Below are 18,078 nucleotides of genomic sequence, written 5' to 3' on the forward strand. Positions count from 1 at the left end.
GACACTTGCTTATTAGGAATCCTTTTTAATGTGAACTACAAAAACAGAAAATGACAGCATGAATATAAGACTATTGTCCTCACACTCTTTACGGGTGTGGTCTACACCATGGATGAACTCCATTTGGAGGTGATGGGGAATCAGGACACACAAGCACGTTATTCTTTTTTTTACAATATAAAACAGCAGCGGCCCCATCTCTTTGATACACCAGATGGCAACCCATGCAACACCCTCCACTCTTCATTGTCCTCACATTAACGTTCAGGCAGAGATCTTTAGCTGCCCAATCAGTCTCAATCCTTTATACAACATGGCGCAGAGTGGAGAAGGACAGGAAGGGGCAGGAAGAGAAAAGGCTGGTTTGGAAATCAAAGGAAAAGATGTCAGTGTTTACTCTTCTTTGACTTTTTGTGAGATCGGTGTGGAGATCTTGATTTGGAGCGGGACTTCTTAGTTGATTTCTTGGGTGTCCTGGAGCGTGACCTCCTGGATCGTTTAGGTGTGCGAGGCAATGAGGGAGATCTAGTGGGGAGAAAAAAAAACAAACACGATGCTAAAATAAAATCACAGTCACACTCCCAAGACCTCAGTGCAATTAATAAATATGTAGGATTAGACAGGTAGCTCTAATATTGGTCGTAGGAGTCTAGTGTGTCTTACCTCTTGGATGACTTTTTGTTGCTGGATCGTGGTGAGTCTTTATGGGAGGAGCGGGAAGTTGTGTCTTTTGGGTATGATCGGTCAGAGCGTTCCGATCTTTCAGAGCGCTCTGAACGGGGCGAGGATGACCGGCCTCGCCTGCTGCTGCTCCGTGTTGGACTGGGTGACCCGCTGTGACGCCGCTTCCTATCAACCGGAGGGGACAAACGTCTGTCAGACAGAAAATTAAACAAACCCCATGTTTTATGAAGTACATGGAAAAACTACAACTTCACTTGGATCACCTCCAACCAAGTGGTTCTTACCTCTCTTTTCTGGTTGGCGTGTCCTCCTTCTCCTTTTCCTTCTTCAGCTCTTTCAACCGTGCCTCAGCTTTCTCCTTCTCTTTCTTTTCCTTCTCTTTCTCCCGTTCAAGTTTCTCTTTTTCCTTTTCCTAGATAAATAAAATAACCCCATTAACAAGTGCTGCTTTAAAATCATCTGTGGTAAATATGTGCAAAGGCTAAGCTAATACCTTTTGTAGCAGTTTGTCCCTGTAGTGCTCCACCTGCTCCTGAATACTCTGGCCAGGCTTTTTTGGTCTTTTCCCAGACTCCAGCTCATCCTGGAACTTCATGACTTTAACCTGTGTGAAGAACACAAGGAACAAATTCAGCTTAACTGTCAAAACAATGAACACATCGTGATACGTGTAGTATGGAGATTTGTAGCAGCTGCAAAGCACCTCTATCTCTCTCAGCTTGATGCGCTTCTCCTCGTTCATTTCAGATATCTTAGCCTTAGTATCCGAGTCCTCTCTGATGGGGTTGGAGTAGCTCTGAATATCTTCTGAGCGAGGTGTCCTGTCGTCATCATCACTGTCCTCATCATTCCTGCAGAGGTGGATACAGTTCATAAAATAGGATGCCCAGGGGATTTGCAGAACATTATGCACACACTAAACAAGTTAAACTCACTTTTTTGTTTCTTCTGGCTGCTCAAATATCTCCCATTTTGAGGTTGTCACAGCTGTGGAGCAAAATTAAGATTCAGACACTAATGTACAAGACACACAACAAGAAATATAGAAGAACTATAAATAGAGGATGAACTGTACTGTACATATTGTGAATTAAGAAAGAGTGCAATAATAGGGAGAGTGTAACGATATAAACAAGGTGCTTTAATGTAATACATGAGTCTTAGAAAGAAGTTTTCTGAATGTCTCACCTTGAGCTTGCAACTCTGACTCGTCCACTGCTTCCCATTTCGAGGGTGCTACCTTGAAGGCTGTTTCCTTGGACTGGTCAACTACAATCACCAGGAAAACAATAAGATACTGAGTGACTGTACAAGAGCAGCACGCACAAAAACAACTGAGATGATCATTAGGCAGTCACTATGCTACTCACAAGGTATTCCGTCTATGTCTTCTTCCATGGGTTTGATAGGTACTCCATCTAGGTCATCCAGTGGAGCTCCATCGATCGGTGCCCCATCCATGGGCCCCGCGTCGATCGGCACCCCATCCACATCCTCCAGCAGAGTATTATCTACAAACTCACCTATAGGAGCCCCATCAATGTCTTCTGTTGGCTCAGCCTGGGACAAAGTAGAGTAGAGACATTCAAGCTAGGACCTTAGTAAGTGATATTAACTGGTGTTGCAGGCAAATTCACATATTTACCTCAATGACGAGGCTTACGGGCTCCTTCTCTGCTGTGAGATTAACTAGACCCAGGAAGATGTTCTGGAGCTTGATGAGATAGGGATCTGGATACACGGCCCAGTCCTCCCACGCCCGGAAACATGACATCACCCGTTGCTGCCAAACAGAGGACATCAAAACAGCTGAGTGACCTGGGTGATTACCCTCGTAAAGTCCGGCTTGTTCAGTTTATTGAGAAATCAGTTCTACCTTAAAGTTCTCAGACTGAAGGTGACCTTGTATCGTTTTGTACGTTGCGTTGAGGTCTGAGAAAATCTGGCAGAGCTTCGTCTCAAAACTGTTCAGAACAAAGAAAGGTTATTAGAATAAAATAAAAAAAGACGTAGCGGCTTCTAAGTTGTTACGTTTAAATTGGCAGTAGAGCTGTCAAGTGCACCAACTTACTATTTTCTGTAGTATGACGCATTAGATACTTTGGCTGAAGAGTTGAACAGCACATCAGAAACTAAATATAACCGTGCAATCTGAAACATCACAGAGAAAATATCAAATGATTAAATTAGGTTTCTACATAAATGATCATTTCTGTTGCAGGGCGTCAGTGTAATGTAACGTGCCTTCTTGGGTAGAGGGGTCTTAAGGATGGAGAGGGACTCTGTGATACACTCTACTATCTCTTCAGCAGCTTCAGCGTGGCTCAGACAGAACAGCATGGCTTCTGTGATGTCTCCCCTCCTTGGAGTCAAACCACGCAGCATCTCCTCCAGTTTGTCCCGCTCACTGAGGAGATGAGGAAAGAGGCAGAAATGTAATCAGTAAAAGTACAGCACTTTAAATAAATTAGCCAACCTTTTACATGTACCAGAATGTGCGCGTTAATATTCCTAAGGAAATCTTACTCCTCTTTTAAGCAGCCTTTCTTGCTGGATTCCTCCTCTTCCTCCTCCTCCTCTCCATCATCATAAGGACCATGGAGGTAAGGATTAAGAGGAGGTGGACGCCATAAAGAGCCATTTTTAAACATCCTAAAGTCGTCTGTTCTCCATTTAACTGGTGCTTCACCCTGAGAAAGCAATCATTTATAGTAAATATCAAAACTCTTCAGTGTTGAATACTACTGAAACTTTGTGTTTATCGGGAGCCGTTATTAAAACAGCAAACTAACCTGTAGTATGGAGTAGAGCTTCCACCTGTAGTATACATGTGCTGGACTCTGGTTCTCAAATAAAAATCTGGAAGAAAAGAGAACCATTCATTACTCTGCACAAACCATATTTTAACAAATAGAATAACAGTCATTACACTTCTGGTGGGAGACTAAACTGACCTGTACATGGGATTGTTGATTTCTCTGTTCATGATCATGGCTTCAAACATTGGGCCTTCACGCACCACAAACTCGATCATTCGGTGGATGAGAGAGAGCAAATTCCTACAAGAAAGACACAGTTAAAGCAAACGGATTCAGACTGGACGGACTTTTGAGCACTACAAAAAGCCTGAATATCAGATTAATTTACGCTTGGTGGCTGGACACTCACAAGCAGCTGTCTCGCAAATGACACAATGCATGCTACGCAAAGCCAAGAATATAACTGTGGCCGTCTTGTACAGTAGGACATGACTGAATAGTGTGTTACCGTGGTAACACTGCAACACATATTTACTGCTGCTAAAGATTAAATGAACAATGAGGAGAACCTCCTTAAAAGACAACTGCTAAAGAGTGTCACATGACCAAGAATAAATTAAGAACAACAGTGACTAAGCCTCTGGGCCTATATAACTCCAAGAATAAAAAAATCAACATAATAAAATAGAATCTGGTTTGCATTAAATAAAGAAAACAAACAAAAAAAAACTAAATCGATCTATTTTTTATTTTATTTTGGGTAAATTGTTCTATAGTTCATCTTCCACTTCATGTCTGTGTTTAATTACACTGCACTGCTTGGAGCTTTTCTACAAAAGCTTCCTAGATTCAAATTTTATTTTTTTTTTTTTTTTAAATAGTAGTGAAGTTCTGTACACTGGGAAAGTAGGAGTGAGACATTGATAAGACACTGTATTAACTATAACATCTGTCAATACAATGCCTTTGAATCCCACTCATCTCCTGACTAATGTGAAGTGAAAAAAGCAGTACAGGATTCTTGGTCTAAAATAGGCTAAACGGGTCATCTACTGGTGGTACTGACTGAACAGTGTGCAAATGGGATATCTAAAGATCTTCTGTGACATTTTTTGGGGAAATACAAAGTGCAGGCTGCATACATTAAGCCTAAAGTGGCCAACAAGACAAAGGATGTCTTTCATTTGACAACACAGATCACATTTACTTGTATTGGAGCCGATCGTACCAATGACGGTGTAAAATTCTGTATACTTTCCCAATCCATCCCATGATGCTTTTCAGGTCCCTCGCTGCCGCAGACAGTTCAACTTGTGCTGCTCACCAAGGCCAATGTCAAAGGTCGTATATAGACTAATGCTGGCAGGTTTGGATTTGTTGGACAGGGGCCAGATTAACTGAGCTCCCGATAGATTGACAGAGGCCAAAGGGGGGAGACGGTCTGAGTGAGCAATGGTCTGAGAGCAGGTTTTCACAACTACAGATCTAGAATCAGCAGACCATGTATGTAGCAGATTACCACAAGTAGAGCAACACAATTAAATGTCTATGTATGGAGTGTGAAAGCAATGACCTTTGGTTCTACTCAGTAAGCTCTATAATGATGTTTGGCTACATATGTAAAGAAAACATGAATGATGATGGGGATGTGAAAGAGCGAGGTACAACAAACTTGTCAGTCAGTATTATCCTATGTACTAGTGTGAAGATGTTGTACAACAGCCTCAACCATTGCTCATCCACACTGACCAGCCCCCTGTAGCATGCAGTGATCAACTGATCAATCTTTTAGCTTCATTATGGGATGTTTTTTTTCTAAGTTTGTACACCAATTTAAAAAAAGAAAAACATGTACCTTTCTGTTGGGATAACCACTTTGACTATGGCTTGCGACAGAGTCTGTATATGAAGTCACATCAGATAATAAACATAGAATGTGAGTATTGTTAAAAAGGCAACAAGTGAAAAAATATAAAAAATGCATTTAAAAGTGCAAAAAGACAACAACTTTCCTTTACTGCTGTCAGCTTTACTAAAGGCCAAACACCTCTGATACTAACCACAATAACTACAAGCACCTTTCTGACACTGAGCTTTTTCCACGCTAACATTTCATTACACCCACACTTACACATGATTTAATTAAGTCAACAAGACAAAAGCTATCACTAAATCCTGCAATGACTGCTCCTCACAAAGGCTATCATCTCACCACCACAGTTAACAAAACACTGCCATATACCATGAGAAAGCCCAGGCTGACATGTTGAGTTACCTTCTCAAACTCCTCCTTGTTTTTGGGTGGAGGAAGCAGGGGAGCATTGGGGTTTTTTAGCCTCTCCCGTGGCTGTGCGTTGAAGGGTAGGCCAGAGGGCGGTGGTGGGAGTGTATGCTCCATCATGGAAGGAGGGATGTAGATGGGATGGGGTGGAATAGGCACACCTTTGCCCCATCCTAATTTCATCTCAAAGTTCATTATCATCTTTCCTGTAATTGAAGAAGAAAAGATATATTTAGTCAAAGCTGGGTAGATAACCAGAATTTAAATTTAATTTAATATAAAAAAAAAAGCAGCTCTCTACCATTTAGGTTCTTGAGTGCTCGCTCAGCATCCCTCCTGTTCATGAAAGCCACAAAGCCACAGTTCCTCTCCCGAGCCCTCTCCTCGTCTGTCCTCGGCCACATGATTTTCACACTGGCCAGTGGACCGTAGCGGCCGAACTCTTGACAAAGCATCTCCTCATTCATCTATAAAATAATATTGATACAAGTGGGAGAAAATTAATATTTCATATTTTGATATTGTTTAAATATTTGAACAACATACACACTTGAATTTGAGGGCGTGCACAGCACCTTTCTTACTTAGGACAAGACTGCAGGTAAAGCAACAAGCTCATGTTAAGTCCTACTTTTCACAGCAAAGCTTGCTCAAGCAGTGCTATAATGTATTTCCAAGTTATTTGTATTAGGTTACAAAGTCACCTGTGGATTGATGTTTCCGAGATACAAGTTCGTAGTGGAAGGGTCTCCAACATCGTGGGAACCTGGAGCACAATCATCCAAAACTGCAGACACAGAGAAGAGACACACATTTCCTGCTGCTGTTGGATTGCACTGCATTATTTTTCTTAGCAAGATGAAGATATTCACAGCCACATTATTAAGTCAAAATTACCACTGGACGGACGGTTTCTTCTTGAAGAACCATCCGCTAAAAGAAGCAGAAAAGCAGTATAAATTTTGTTTCAGGGCAGAGGTGGATAAGGGTGGAGGCGATGGAGTAAGGCGTGCAGGACGGGGCCATTTCAGGCCGAGTTGGTACATATACTGCAGTAATGCAACTGAAAAACACTCACATGAGCGTCTTCCATCCGCGCCAGGGAGGGGTTCAAAACGACTAACGCGTCCTTTCATCTTATGTCTTTCATCCCTTTCTTCCTGTATTCTTCAGGAAACAGAACAGAGTACAGTTAATTATGCTGACATTGTGGATTTTATACAGTCAGAACTACACCATAACAACTTTAGTTTCACCACTATAATTGAAACTTTTTAATTTTAATGTCAAAACTTACTGTTTAAGTTCTTCTTTAAAGAGTTCCAAGTTACTCTTCTTCTTTTCCTTTTCATTACTTTTCTTCAAAGTCTGAAACACAGATAAGGAAATAATATAAACAATTATTATTTACAGTTAGCAGTAAGAATAAAGACTACTCACTGATTGCAATAATACCTACATGTCTTTTGTCTAAAGCTAAAAACTGTGGTGGGGTTTCCAAAGGCAAGATGCTTTTTGTTTGGGTCTCAAAACGAGACTTGGGCTTGTACAACTTTCCTTTCTTTTCATCGGCAGCTGCTTCTTCTGCAAAGAAAATAAATCACAACAATTACATTTGGGATACTGCGAATAACTTTGTGCTTTGACATGGCTTGCAGTGCATTTTAGAAATAAACAATGACGTACCTTTTGTCGCATTCGCAATGCCGCCACGGACAAAGGCCTTGACTTTACCCTCCCCTCCTCCTTCAAAAGCAGCAAGAAACTCTTCATAAATCTCTGCTGCTGCACGCTCATCTTCCTGAACACAGAAGAGAAGAGAAGATAGGACTTTATATTAAAAGTAAACATGTTAAGTTACAAAAATATTTACATATTTTATCAGTCTTAAATGAGCTAACCAAAAAGTTGTTAATTGAAAGTTGAAGTGGTAAGGGTGACAATACATACTGACATTCAGGAATATCATGAATAAAGACATACTTCAAAGAGGCACCTCAACGATAATAACCTCCAGAAAGATATCCATTCTTACCTTTTTCTTGATTTCATCTTGTTCCTTCTTGCTTAGAGTCCTCTTGGCCACAGCCATTTTTCCAATGCTAAAAGACTTAAGTTTGCTCTCAAGCAGCGCCTGTCGATGTAAACAAAGCATGGTTAGCTTCCCAAAGTATATTTCATAACCACGCAATACAACTCTTCATCGGCTGCATAAACACAAGCAGGTCATCACACACATTACTAGTGCATCTAATAAATACAATAACAATTATTCATACGCCAGTTAAATAGTGACTGTTAATGCGTTGACAGATAAGTTCAGTAGGCCATGTAACCGTAATTCATATACTGTAATATAGACCTTGTCCACAATTAGCTTGTGTTGAGGACATTGAATAGTCATTCTGCAAGGTGTGTTTTCAACCAAGCTGCAGCTGAATACAACTAAGCAAAAAAACAACGAGAGGCCTACACGTCGGTGTTTGCGGTAGCGCCACTAACTGAATTCATTACATTAAGCGGTGAATGACTGTTGCAAGGAGCTAACGCTGGGATACCGTTAGGCCCGAGTTCCCAGATATTGAATTTACTAGTCAAAACACAGATATATAACGAGTAATATTTGTTTCGAATGTGAGCATGGTTACTATAAGGTACTTGGTGGAAAACATGCCTTTCTAGGTGAATTGCTTATACTGGTTTTGCTTGCGGTAGCCATTTCGTTAGCCTAGCATAGCTACATTAGCCAGTATGGCCGGGGAGCGGAGATTCGCTTTAGCGCGGCAGTATGGTACGTAGCTAACATGATTGCGCACCCTCGTCACGCTGCTCTCTTGCAGGCTGCAAATACACCGATATTTGCGGGGGTTCGGGCTACCATTATTCACGCCATTTTCATAGCAACATATGCGACACAGCAAACGCAAGTACAAACGGTAAATTTCACCTTAGCGCTAGCTTTTTGAGAGCCACCAGGCGTTCGGTCCGCCATCTTTTCTGGAACTAAAATAAAATCGATCGTCGATGCGATGATAATGGCAAACGTGAGAGTCCAGGCCACGTAGTCGATAACTGATGTGATCAATCAGTGACGGTCGAACGCTATCTCTCTTTGGTGTCAGATGGGTGTCATTCTTAGAATTATGTTTGAAACGTTTAACATTTAGTACAAAACGAAATATTATTTTAGTTATATTTCCAGTTGTTTAATTATTATGTCACAGAAGCTAACAATTCGTTGCTTTTGTTTGAATGAACGTGCAACCGATCTTATTTTCTCTATAAAATAAATTAATCTTGGTATAAATTTAAAACAAAAAAAGGGGGGGGGGGGGGGGTGCAATGAAATTGCTTTCTAACTTTAGTCCAGCAGGTGGTGCTCTTATTCTATAGACAAATTATCTTACATGTGCATGTCATCCTGACAAGAAATACCAAAAAACTATTTTAATAATTTTTCAGCCGGTAAAATTCCTGCATGACATACTGACTTGCGTCATCTAGCTTTGGTTACGCTATTTATCAAGTCTGCACCATCCGTAGGCTACACTCCACTGACTGGAATGCCAAAACCATGCATGGATTTTCTTGAGTCAAGTTTATTCATGCCACCTCCTTCAAGGTTTTTCAGGCCAGGTGCCGTATGAAGCTAATGTGAGACCCCACACCCTCCCAGCGCGTCTTTAATCCACAGCCCCCTGTGCTCCGTCCCTCCTACCTCAGAACAAACGCTATATTCATCCGCCTGAGCTCGCAGTTGCTGAAACTCCCTGCAGGAACTCCCGGGTACTTTGCTGCTGAGCACAATGCCATTCATGCCACGGAGCGAAAGCAGGAGAAACGCCTGCTCCGTTTATTCAACAATGTGGAGAACATGCAGTATTTTTTGCGCATGGACTCTACTGTTCTTGACAGAAGTCTGTGCGCAGTCTCAGGGGAGGTACATCTTTATTTACTTTTTTTTCCTCCAAATTAATTTGAAAGATTTATGAGAATTCAAGGTGTCAAGGATCCCGTGTAGGCTGTGGAGAAGGAGCAGCGCCAGTATACTGGAGTTAATAGAGGAATATTCTGCAGTCTGGGCTGCCTCAGGATATATGGCGCATTGGCGAGGAATTAAATCTGCTAAATGAGCAGCAGATTTTCATTAACGACTTTTTTCCCCCCCATTGTTTTAACACGTCTTCATCAATTGATAGCCAATTTATAGAAACCATGCTTTCCCCTCCAGACCAACCTTCACGTGTGGCGGAAACATCACAGGGGACTCTGGAGTAATCGGGAGCCAGGGATACCCAGGAGTTTACCCTCCAAACACCAAATGTGTGTGGAGAATCACAGTGAGTCCAATTTCACACTCACACGCTCTGTTTGCCCATCATAACAGCATGATGACGATCAAACTTCTCATTAATTAAAAAGACAACTGGCAGCAACACAGTGTAATAGCCTGACAGTCTTTGGTCTAATCCCAAATTCCCAATTAAATTCCTTCTAAAAATACATAACAGCCAACAGCCAAAGTCAGTTTATGGCAGTTTTTGCTGACTGGCTCTGTTACAATACTTTGAAGCAATGAAGCTGGTGGTGTTGCTGGAACAGCTGCAGTTATAATGTGGTCTATAAGTACATTTGGCTTCTTATTTAATGGAAAACACAGACTATCAAGTATAGCTGAAAGGCGTATACCTACTGTGTCATTTTATATTGCTTAAGAAGAAGATCAGTAATGATCCTTGACCCTTAATACCCTCTGATTTTCCTCCTAGGTCCCTGAGGGCAGGGTAGTGGTATTGTCATTCCGCTTTATTGATCTGGAGAGCGACAACCTGTGTCGCTATGACTATGTGGATGTTTACAGTGGCCATGCCAATGGGCAAAGACTTGGCCGCTTTTGTGGGACGTTCAAGCCGGGCGCCCTTGTTTCCACGGGCAACAAGATGCTTCTGCTGATGGTATCTGATGCCAACACTGCTGGGAGTGGCTTCCTTGCCGTCTTCTCTGCTGCCCACCCACATGAAAGAGGTATGCAAACATAGAGTGGAGAAGCTGGGGCCGTGGTCTTGGCGTGTTGGTTTGTTTCCAAGCTTGTTACAAAGAGCCGCGTGGGAGGGTGTCGACGTGAATGGCTTCAGTGAGGTCGTTGAGGGGTGCCACGGTGCCCAGAAAAAGATAGAAATAGCTTTTGCATGATACAAAGAATTCCGACCAAGATGTGCACTGTCAAACAGAGGTGATGTTTTTCTAAAAGGGGGTGACTTTTGGGGGTTTCATTTGTCTGAGACAAGCCTGTGGTTTTAAAGTTCATGTGGACAAGAGGGCTACATCTCTTCTCACAGTATGATGTGGAATTTCCCATGAGCATTTTTGAGAGCCTTTCAGTAGATAGCACAGGTCAGAGGTATCACTTAGAGTTAAATGAGGCTTTTCCTCTCTGCAGGGCTCCTGAGTCCCAGCTACTGTGTTTGTGGAATTTTAATGGCTGGTTCTCTGTACCTAAGGAGCTGACAGCTACAATGGACAATGTCTTTTACACACTCAACGTTAGCCAAAACACTGTAGCTATATTCATCTTTAAACATTGTCAGAACTGTAGAGAACAGCATGTTCTCCCTTTACATCTGTTTTTTGACTCTACTTGACTGTATTTTCAGTTTTGATATGTTGGAAAGGAAACAACATGATACGTGTATGTTACAATGAAAACATTTCATTGAGAGATTAAAAGTCTAAGCAGCTTGTGTGGTTTTAGAGCTGCGGTTTCTCAGACACCATTGGAAGCATGTCATATATTTTAAACCCCCTGCAGAACACTGGACTAATCACTGACTTACTTTTTATGGTCTCATAAAGGCAACGAGAACATCTGTTACAGCAGGCAAGTGGTTAATAACTTGATCGTATAATTCACGCCCTGTTTTAGACTTCGTAAGTTAGGATAAGTAAGATATGTAATTATTGTGCCATTGATGAGCCATAATTAACTTCAGTCGTTTCTCCACAGGGGAGCAGTACTGTGGAGGCAGACTGGACAAGCCCTCTGGAACTTTCAAAACACCCAACTGGCCTGAGAAGGACTACCCAGCCGGTGTTACCTGCTCCTGGCATATAGTGGCACCGAAGAACCAGGTCAGAACTTTAAATCTACGATGTTGAACTTTTGACTTCCTCTTCTGGCATTGAGAATAATTATAGAAACACCGCCATCGCCATATGCTTACAGTCCTTCTTTCAGTGTGCTCAAATGAGGACACACCAATGGTAATTTGCGGTTGTCCTCTCCGTCAGTCACTTTCTTTTTTAGACTACAAAGCCCCGTCCATCACAAAACATGACACTAACAGGACATGAACAAAACAAAAATACTAGTGAATGAACTCTTCTTGCCATCACCACTTTCTAATTGAAAAAAAAAATACCATCCTCTCTTGCTACCATCTGTCCGGGTCCTCCTGACACTCTGCCAGCGCGATGAATTTGGTAGCAAGAGCTGTTTTTGCTTTGTACGTCTATCAACTGACGCCCACTGGCCTCACCTCTTTTGCTTTTCACTTAATCTTTCCTTTGAACTCCCAGTTTCTATCTGGAGCACCAGAAACTTTTCTTCCATGTGTCCAAAGTTCTTCCTGACCGCCAAAGACGATGAGTTCATAGAACCTTAGTTACATTAGTAACTTGTTTCTTTACTATTGCGAGTTGTTGTTGGCCGCTTTGTCTACATCGTAACGGCTGCTCCTCTCTTCAGGAAAGTTATGGCTGGCGAATGTAAAAGACATTCATATGGCCGCACCCACATGCAAATGACGCCACACACATCAGCTTTAAAACTAATACTGTGAAATACAGAGAGACTTGATTGGCGCTCATCAGCTTTATCAGTGTTCTGTGAACTTGATTGGGCTTGAATATATTGGTCATTCATTTATATGTAAAGATCCCACACTAAAGCTTTAAAGGAGAATTACCGTTTTTTACAAACTGGACCTTATTTCTGGCGTAAAATACGATTGTTTACTCACCCATATAACTTTGGTGTCATTTGGAGTCATTCAGACAATATTTAGATCAATGTAGTCACAAATAGTGGGAGTGAATGGGGCACCAAAACGCAGCCTCTAAATAACGCATTATCTGCCGCGAAACTCATTCATTTCACCAATATTTTGTTATGATATGCTAGTGCTATTCCCTGGTGAGTCCGGAGTTAAACATCTATGTTTTCATTCATCCATGTTTTCTCAGTAGATTATTGATAAAGAATGTCAGTGTTTAAATACGTAAATATCATTACCATGGTGTGCTGCCTGATCTGTCCTTCAAACACGTCTCAGTGAGTCACCTTTTACTCGACCCTGATTGGGCCTTTTACAATTGTTGCCTTGAAAGAAGATTTTGTTGTCTCCTGCTACAGATCATTGAGGTGAAATTTGAGAAGTTTGATGTGGAACGAGATAACTACTGCCGCTACGACCACGTGTCCATTTTCAACGGGGCAGAAATAAACGATGCAAAGAGGATCGGAAAGTACTGCGGAGACAGCCCCCCAGAGTAGGTGATTTCTATCGTGCAGACGATTCCATTTTCACCAAAATATCCATCCTGTGACTTCATCTATCGCCAGTCTGCTTTCCTGTGTTGTTCTGCAGCCCAGTGTTCTCGGAGGGGAATCAGCTGCTAATCCAGTTCCTGTCAGATCTCAGTCTGACCGCAGACGGCTTCATCGGACACTACAAGTTCAGACCAAAGAAATTCCCCACCACCACAATACCACCCACAACTACCACGCAGCCGGTCACCACCAGGCCAATACGTAAGTAGCAACTTGTACTCAATAAAAACCATTAGCAGACTTCAACATCTGTATTTGTTGACATGAGGTAACTATGACACTGGGCTTGAGCTACTGGATTTTGGAACATGTGGGACTATTCTTTTGCTTTAAACACGAGGGCTATCCGAAATCTGCTTCCAATACAAGATCTGAGGAAAGAAACAAGTGGAGCTGTTATCAGTTCTGAATCAGAGCTGCACACATGGTTAAGTAGCTGACTTAGGCACAGACGCTCTCAATTTAACATGAAGTTGTGATCCATGTGTCATTTCAACATACAGTACTTGGGACCGGGACTCTTATTAAAGATTCAGCCCAGAGCACATTCAAACCCAGCATATGCAAAAACCGTGTGCTTCGCTCACACTTGTAAAGTGTTTATATACCGAGTAGGCACGTGTCTGCACCCGCAATCACAGCTCATTTTCATACTCAAACTAACATTCCCACACACTGTTGTTTTTTCCCTGACTCAGGCCAGGTTATTTTGGCACCTCCCTGCCATGATGTAATACTCTGACATTGATTTCTGGATGGCTTATCTTCCCTGACTTTTCCCTTTCCAGTAAGAAAAATATTTAGATAGTTACATTGGCTGTTGTCAAGCCTTGGTTCTTTATAGACGCTACTATCTTTAACTTACAAAACAGCTGTCCATTTGTCCCGTCATCTTGCTATTATACTCCCTGTACATCGCATCAGATGCTGACAGCCATTCATTTGGAGAGACTCTTGTGTTACTGAGAATATCCTGTACATAATCCACAAGAGAAGCAGATGTAACCACAACTTTCATGCCGGTATCATTAGCAGGCAAAATTACAGAGATTGAATTTTCTTTTGTGCGTGTCTCTGCAGCTCTGAAGTACTCCGTTGCCCTGTGCCAGCAGAAATGTAAGAGACGAGGAACACTCGAGAGCAATTACTGCTCCAGCAATTTTGGTAAGAACATCAGAGGTTACTGCAATTTATAAACCTCTAAATCACTTATATATTCCAGATTGCCTTGTGGTATTGAATGTATCTACTGTTAAACACACTCCTAAGATTTATCCCCGCAGACCCCACGCTAAGACTGTCAGCAGGAACGCCCCTAACTAGCAGTTTATAGTCCCGATCATGTCCCTGTCTTTGCTTCTCCGATTTCCCCCCGTACATCTGAAAGACTCCCTTGATAGCCTGTCTGGATGTGAAGGACTTTACAGTAGAGCACAGTTACCTCCAGTGTAAACACACGCGCACAGCCGCTGACTATAAGTCAACCCCTGATAAATGAACGTGTTGATTCAGACTCGGCCTCCGTCTGCTCCTCTCCCGCTCTCTGATGTTTTCCTCCCGGAGATGTTTACCGCACGTGTTAGATTGGCGTTTCAAAGAGTGCGCTTGGATCAGGAACCGAGGGCGTGCTGGAAAAAGCGTGGCGGCGGAATAAACACACGGTGTGTTACATCACACTTGAATAAGAAGTGGTCGAGACAGTAGGGTGAAAATAGTTTGTCAGAGGAACATTTAAAATCTGTGTAATAGCGTGAAATGTGCAACATTGGAACAGCAGCAGCAGATATGACAGCGCAACTGAAACAGGCCGACCACTGGGCACTCCCATCACTGTCAGGAAATGAAACAGGAAGTACGTGCAGTCCAGACATATTGGTACCATCAGTGTAAAGAACCCCTCTTGTGCTCCCTGAGCCGGCTGCACTATATCTCACCTGCCACTGTTAAGTGTCACGTGTCCATGAGTCATTACAACTAAACAGACTTCTGGAGACTTGGTCAGACTAAACAGGAAATGTCTGAAACGTCACCCTGCACGTTTTTGACAGAACAAAAACAACTGGGAGAGAGTAGCAACTCTAGTTGTTCAGCTGAACAGTTATGATTTCATTCAACTTGACCTTGTCAGTCTTGTCAGTCTTTATGTTTATAAAGTCTTACAGTAAGTGATATAGCTGAAGTTGTATTTTCTGAGGTCACGGATGGACGGGGAACCGTTAAGAGATCATAAGGGGAGGGCCGATAGCCTGACAGGAAATGTTAAAAGATGACGCTTTTAATTCAGAAAGACATTTTAACTGACAGGATGCACTTCAAAGTAAAGGAAGTGAAATGTAATATGCACACATTGTTCAGATTTTGTTCTGATTATTAATGAAGGCAATAAAAGACAGATTTCCTTCCCTGAATCTGTCACTGTACACTCCAGGCTCTCTTGTCTTTTGCACTTGCAGAGAATTCTTCATGCTACGCTCCTGATATTCCATGCAGACTTCCAATCACTTTACACTACTGTGTTACAAAATTCAGTTTAATTTTGTTTATATAGTGTCAGTAACAGTCCAAACTGTATCAAGACGCTTTACAGAACCCAGAGCCTTCAGAGTAAGCTCTAAGGAAAGTGGAAGGAAAAACTCCCTTTAACAGGAAGAAACCATGAGTGAGGCTGGCCGGGTAGAGAGATGGAGAAAAAGAGAGGCGTGGGAAAGAAGAGAGGGGAGGAGAGCTGGAGAAGCGAGCAGATAAATTCACAAATCCACAGTAAATACATGATACAAGATGATGCATGATGCATGGGCGATCGGAAACTGATAAAAAATAATGACCTGTATTCAAAGGATACTGTAGAAAATTAAATTTTACACTGGTGGTTTTTAAAAGTTTTAGTTCAAAGCACAACACTTGCCAAAGCAAAGAAAATGACCTTGCAGTTTATCTAAATTAAAATGAGAAGTTCTGCAAACCACTGTAATCACAACTATGGGTCTTCTTGTGATATGAAGCATTTTTGTGTGTTTGATGTCAGTGATAACTGGGACTGTCATTACCGCGGCGATGAGAGGAGGAAGTATGTACGCCACCGTCTCCATCATCAGCGTGTACAAGGAGGGAAGTCTGGCGATCCAGCAGGCAGGAAAGACAATGAGCACCAAGATCATTATCCTGTGCAAGAAGTGCCCATTTATCAGACGAGGTGAGTGTAAGGCGTGCTTGTGAAATTAAATTGGCCCAGAGCCCTTGAATTTTTTAATTTTTTAATTTTTATTTTTAATGCATCACATCATTATCTAAATGATGGTAAATGCTATGCAGTTCCTGGTTGACTGTTTTGAATAACCTATGGCTCTGAGTTTGCCTCGTCTGCTGTGCTGTCAGTTGGCAGAGCTCGACGCGAAGGGTTGGGTGAGCGGCAGAACTCACTGTCCAAACAGTCAATGAATGTGTATGTTTACATGCCTGCATATAATTCCAGCTTCTATGTATGCATGTAAACATATGGAATACAGACCTGCCACGTGCAGATTCTCACATCGGGCCTCCCTGAATGTCTCTGCCGTTCCGCCACTGCATTCAGGTATTTTGTGTGTGACCTCACCAGGCTTGAACTACATCTTCATGGGCCAGGTGGACGAGGAGGGCCGGGGCAAAATCGCCCCGCACCACTTTGTCATGGCGTTCAAGACAAAGAACCAGAAAGGACTGAACGTTCTGAAAAACAAGCAGTGCTGAGCGCAAGTGGCCCGGCAGCTCCGAGGATCCCTCCGCCCGAGGCTCCGCCGTGGATGGAAACAATTAGGGGGAAAAAAAATAAAAAATACCCCAACAATCTCCTCCTCAACAACAAACACAGGCCACAAAAACAAAACTGAATCTGAATGAAGAGCTGCCAGGACAAAACATAGAAATAAATGATTCATTCAGTCGTGGGGAATTGATTTGTGTACGTATTCATTTTGCAGCAGGTTGAATTATTTTGGAAATTTTAATCTGCCTCCAATAAAAACAGCAGCTTCTTTGGAAACCTCAGATGAATCAGTGAATCAGCAACAAAATTAAGTGAAATTTCAGCCTCTAGAGCTTAGCAATTCATATATCATAAAATAAACATTATTACAATTGTTCCATAGTAGCTCCTTTACTCTGATTAGTTCATATTCTGTCCTTTGAGGCTGTAGAGTATAATGTGAGTAAGGGCTGTGATGAATGCATTAAACAAGTTTACCTTTCTGGCAGACTAGATTTAAATTTGACAAGCCTCATTAATAGGGCATTTGTTGCGGCTTTTTGTTGTAGCTTTAAAGTGGTTGTAGCATTCATTTCCTGTGTTCAGTTTTAATGGGCAGGTTTGGAAGTTTACAATGTGGTGATTTAAGTGCAATATTTAATATATAGAAACATAATTATTTCTGCTGGTTTTATGTGAAACAAATGAGGACCTTACCTTACCTGTTTTCTTTTAGTTTATGGATGCAAAGCACCGCCATCAGTATATATGTCACTTACTTATCTGTCGTTGTTTTTAAAAGCAAAGGTATGAAATGCGACCTATTTTCATATGAAAAAAGTCTATGAATATTATTTATATTTTATTTGTTTTCATCTGCCCAAATAAAACTTCTCTTCAACATTTTTCTTTGCGTTCGTCTCTTTGTACAACCGGGAAGCGAAACATGCCAAATGATGTCTGACGGGGTCTGTTTACAGGAGTTAGGGCAACTGTGCTCTGCTGAGCATGAGGCTAGATC

The 18,078-nt window shown here is 41.9% G+C and overlaps 2 protein-coding genes across 5 annotated transcripts; one reads left to right on the forward strand and one right to left on the reverse strand.

Moving 5' to 3' along the window:
• Window positions 1–15: 15 nt before the first annotated feature.
• Window positions 16–8,741, reverse strand: u2surp (U2 snRNP-associated SURP domain containing). 4 transcript variants are annotated; one of them, XM_084566378.1, is made up of 26 exons: window positions 8,672–8,741; window positions 7,760–7,858; window positions 7,411–7,525; window positions 7,184–7,308; window positions 7,022–7,092; window positions 6,803–6,891; window positions 6,622–6,657; window positions 6,429–6,511; window positions 6,026–6,191; window positions 5,719–5,930; window positions 5,299–5,342; window positions 3,639–3,743; window positions 3,477–3,543; window positions 3,211–3,374; window positions 2,929–3,091; window positions 2,756–2,835; window positions 2,561–2,648; window positions 2,330–2,467; window positions 2,055–2,244; window positions 1,873–1,953; window positions 1,620–1,671; window positions 1,388–1,535; window positions 1,178–1,288; window positions 969–1,096; window positions 664–873; window positions 16–525 (listed from the first exon to the last, which is right to left on the reverse strand). In XM_084566378.1, the coding sequence occupies exons 1-26, from the start codon at window positions 8,714–8,716 to the stop codon at window positions 387–389; spliced, it is 2,949 nt and encodes a 982-aa protein (XP_084422504.1). In that variant the 5' UTR covers window positions 8,717–8,741; the 3' UTR covers window positions 16–386. The 4 variants fall into 4 exon arrangements, with proteins under 4 accessions (XP_084422504.1, XP_084422505.1, XP_084422506.1 ...); XM_084566379.1 differs by having other exon boundaries at window positions 664–849; window positions 8,672–8,740; XM_084566380.1 differs by lacking the exon at window positions 6,622–6,657.
• A 694-nt stretch (window positions 8,742–9,435) lies between these two features.
• On the forward strand, window positions 9,436–18,002 carry pcolce2b (procollagen C-endopeptidase enhancer 2b). Its single transcript, XM_084565936.1, has 9 exons — window positions 9,436–9,664; window positions 9,956–10,064; window positions 10,494–10,749; window positions 11,729–11,853; window positions 13,136–13,272; window positions 13,371–13,534; window positions 14,414–14,497; window positions 16,359–16,526; window positions 16,932–18,002. Exons 1-9 carry the CDS (start codon window positions 9,531–9,533, stop codon window positions 17,060–17,062), a joined length of 1,308 nt encoding a protein of 435 aa, XP_084422062.1. The 5' UTR covers window positions 9,436–9,530; the 3' UTR covers window positions 17,063–18,002.
• Window positions 18,003–18,078: the final 76 nt, after the last annotated feature.

This window comes from Chelon labrosus, assembly GCF_963514085.1.
Source record: "Chelon labrosus genome assembly, chromosome: 18".
In the NCBI taxonomy this organism is placed as follows: Eukaryota; Metazoa; Chordata; class Actinopteri; order Mugiliformes; family Mugilidae; genus Chelon; species Chelon labrosus.

Coding starts and splice junctions, on each gene's coding strand:
- u2surp (XM_084566378.1), bottom strand. CDS start 8,716: ATGGCGGACCGAACGCCTGGTGGCTCTCAAAAAGCTAGCGCTAAG. Junction 3,544..3,638: donor ATCAACAATCCCATGTACAG/GTCAGTTTAGTC, acceptor CTTTTCTTCCAG/ATTTTTATTTGAGAACCAGA. Junction 2,649..2,755: donor GCGTCATACTACAGAAAATA/GTAAGTTGGTGC, acceptor TGTTCTGAACAG/TTTTGAGACGAAGCTCTGCC.
- pcolce2b (XM_084565936.1), top strand. CDS start 9,531: ATGCCATTCATGCCACGGAGCGAAAGCAGGAGAAACGCCTGCTCCGTT. Junction 13,273..13,370: donor TGCGGAGACAGCCCCCCAGA/GTAGGTGATTTC, acceptor GTTGTTCTGCAG/CCCAGTGTTCTCGGAGGGGA. Junction 16,527..16,931: donor GTGCCCATTTATCAGACGAG/GTGAGTGTAAGG, acceptor TGACCTCACCAG/GCTTGAACTACATCTTCATG.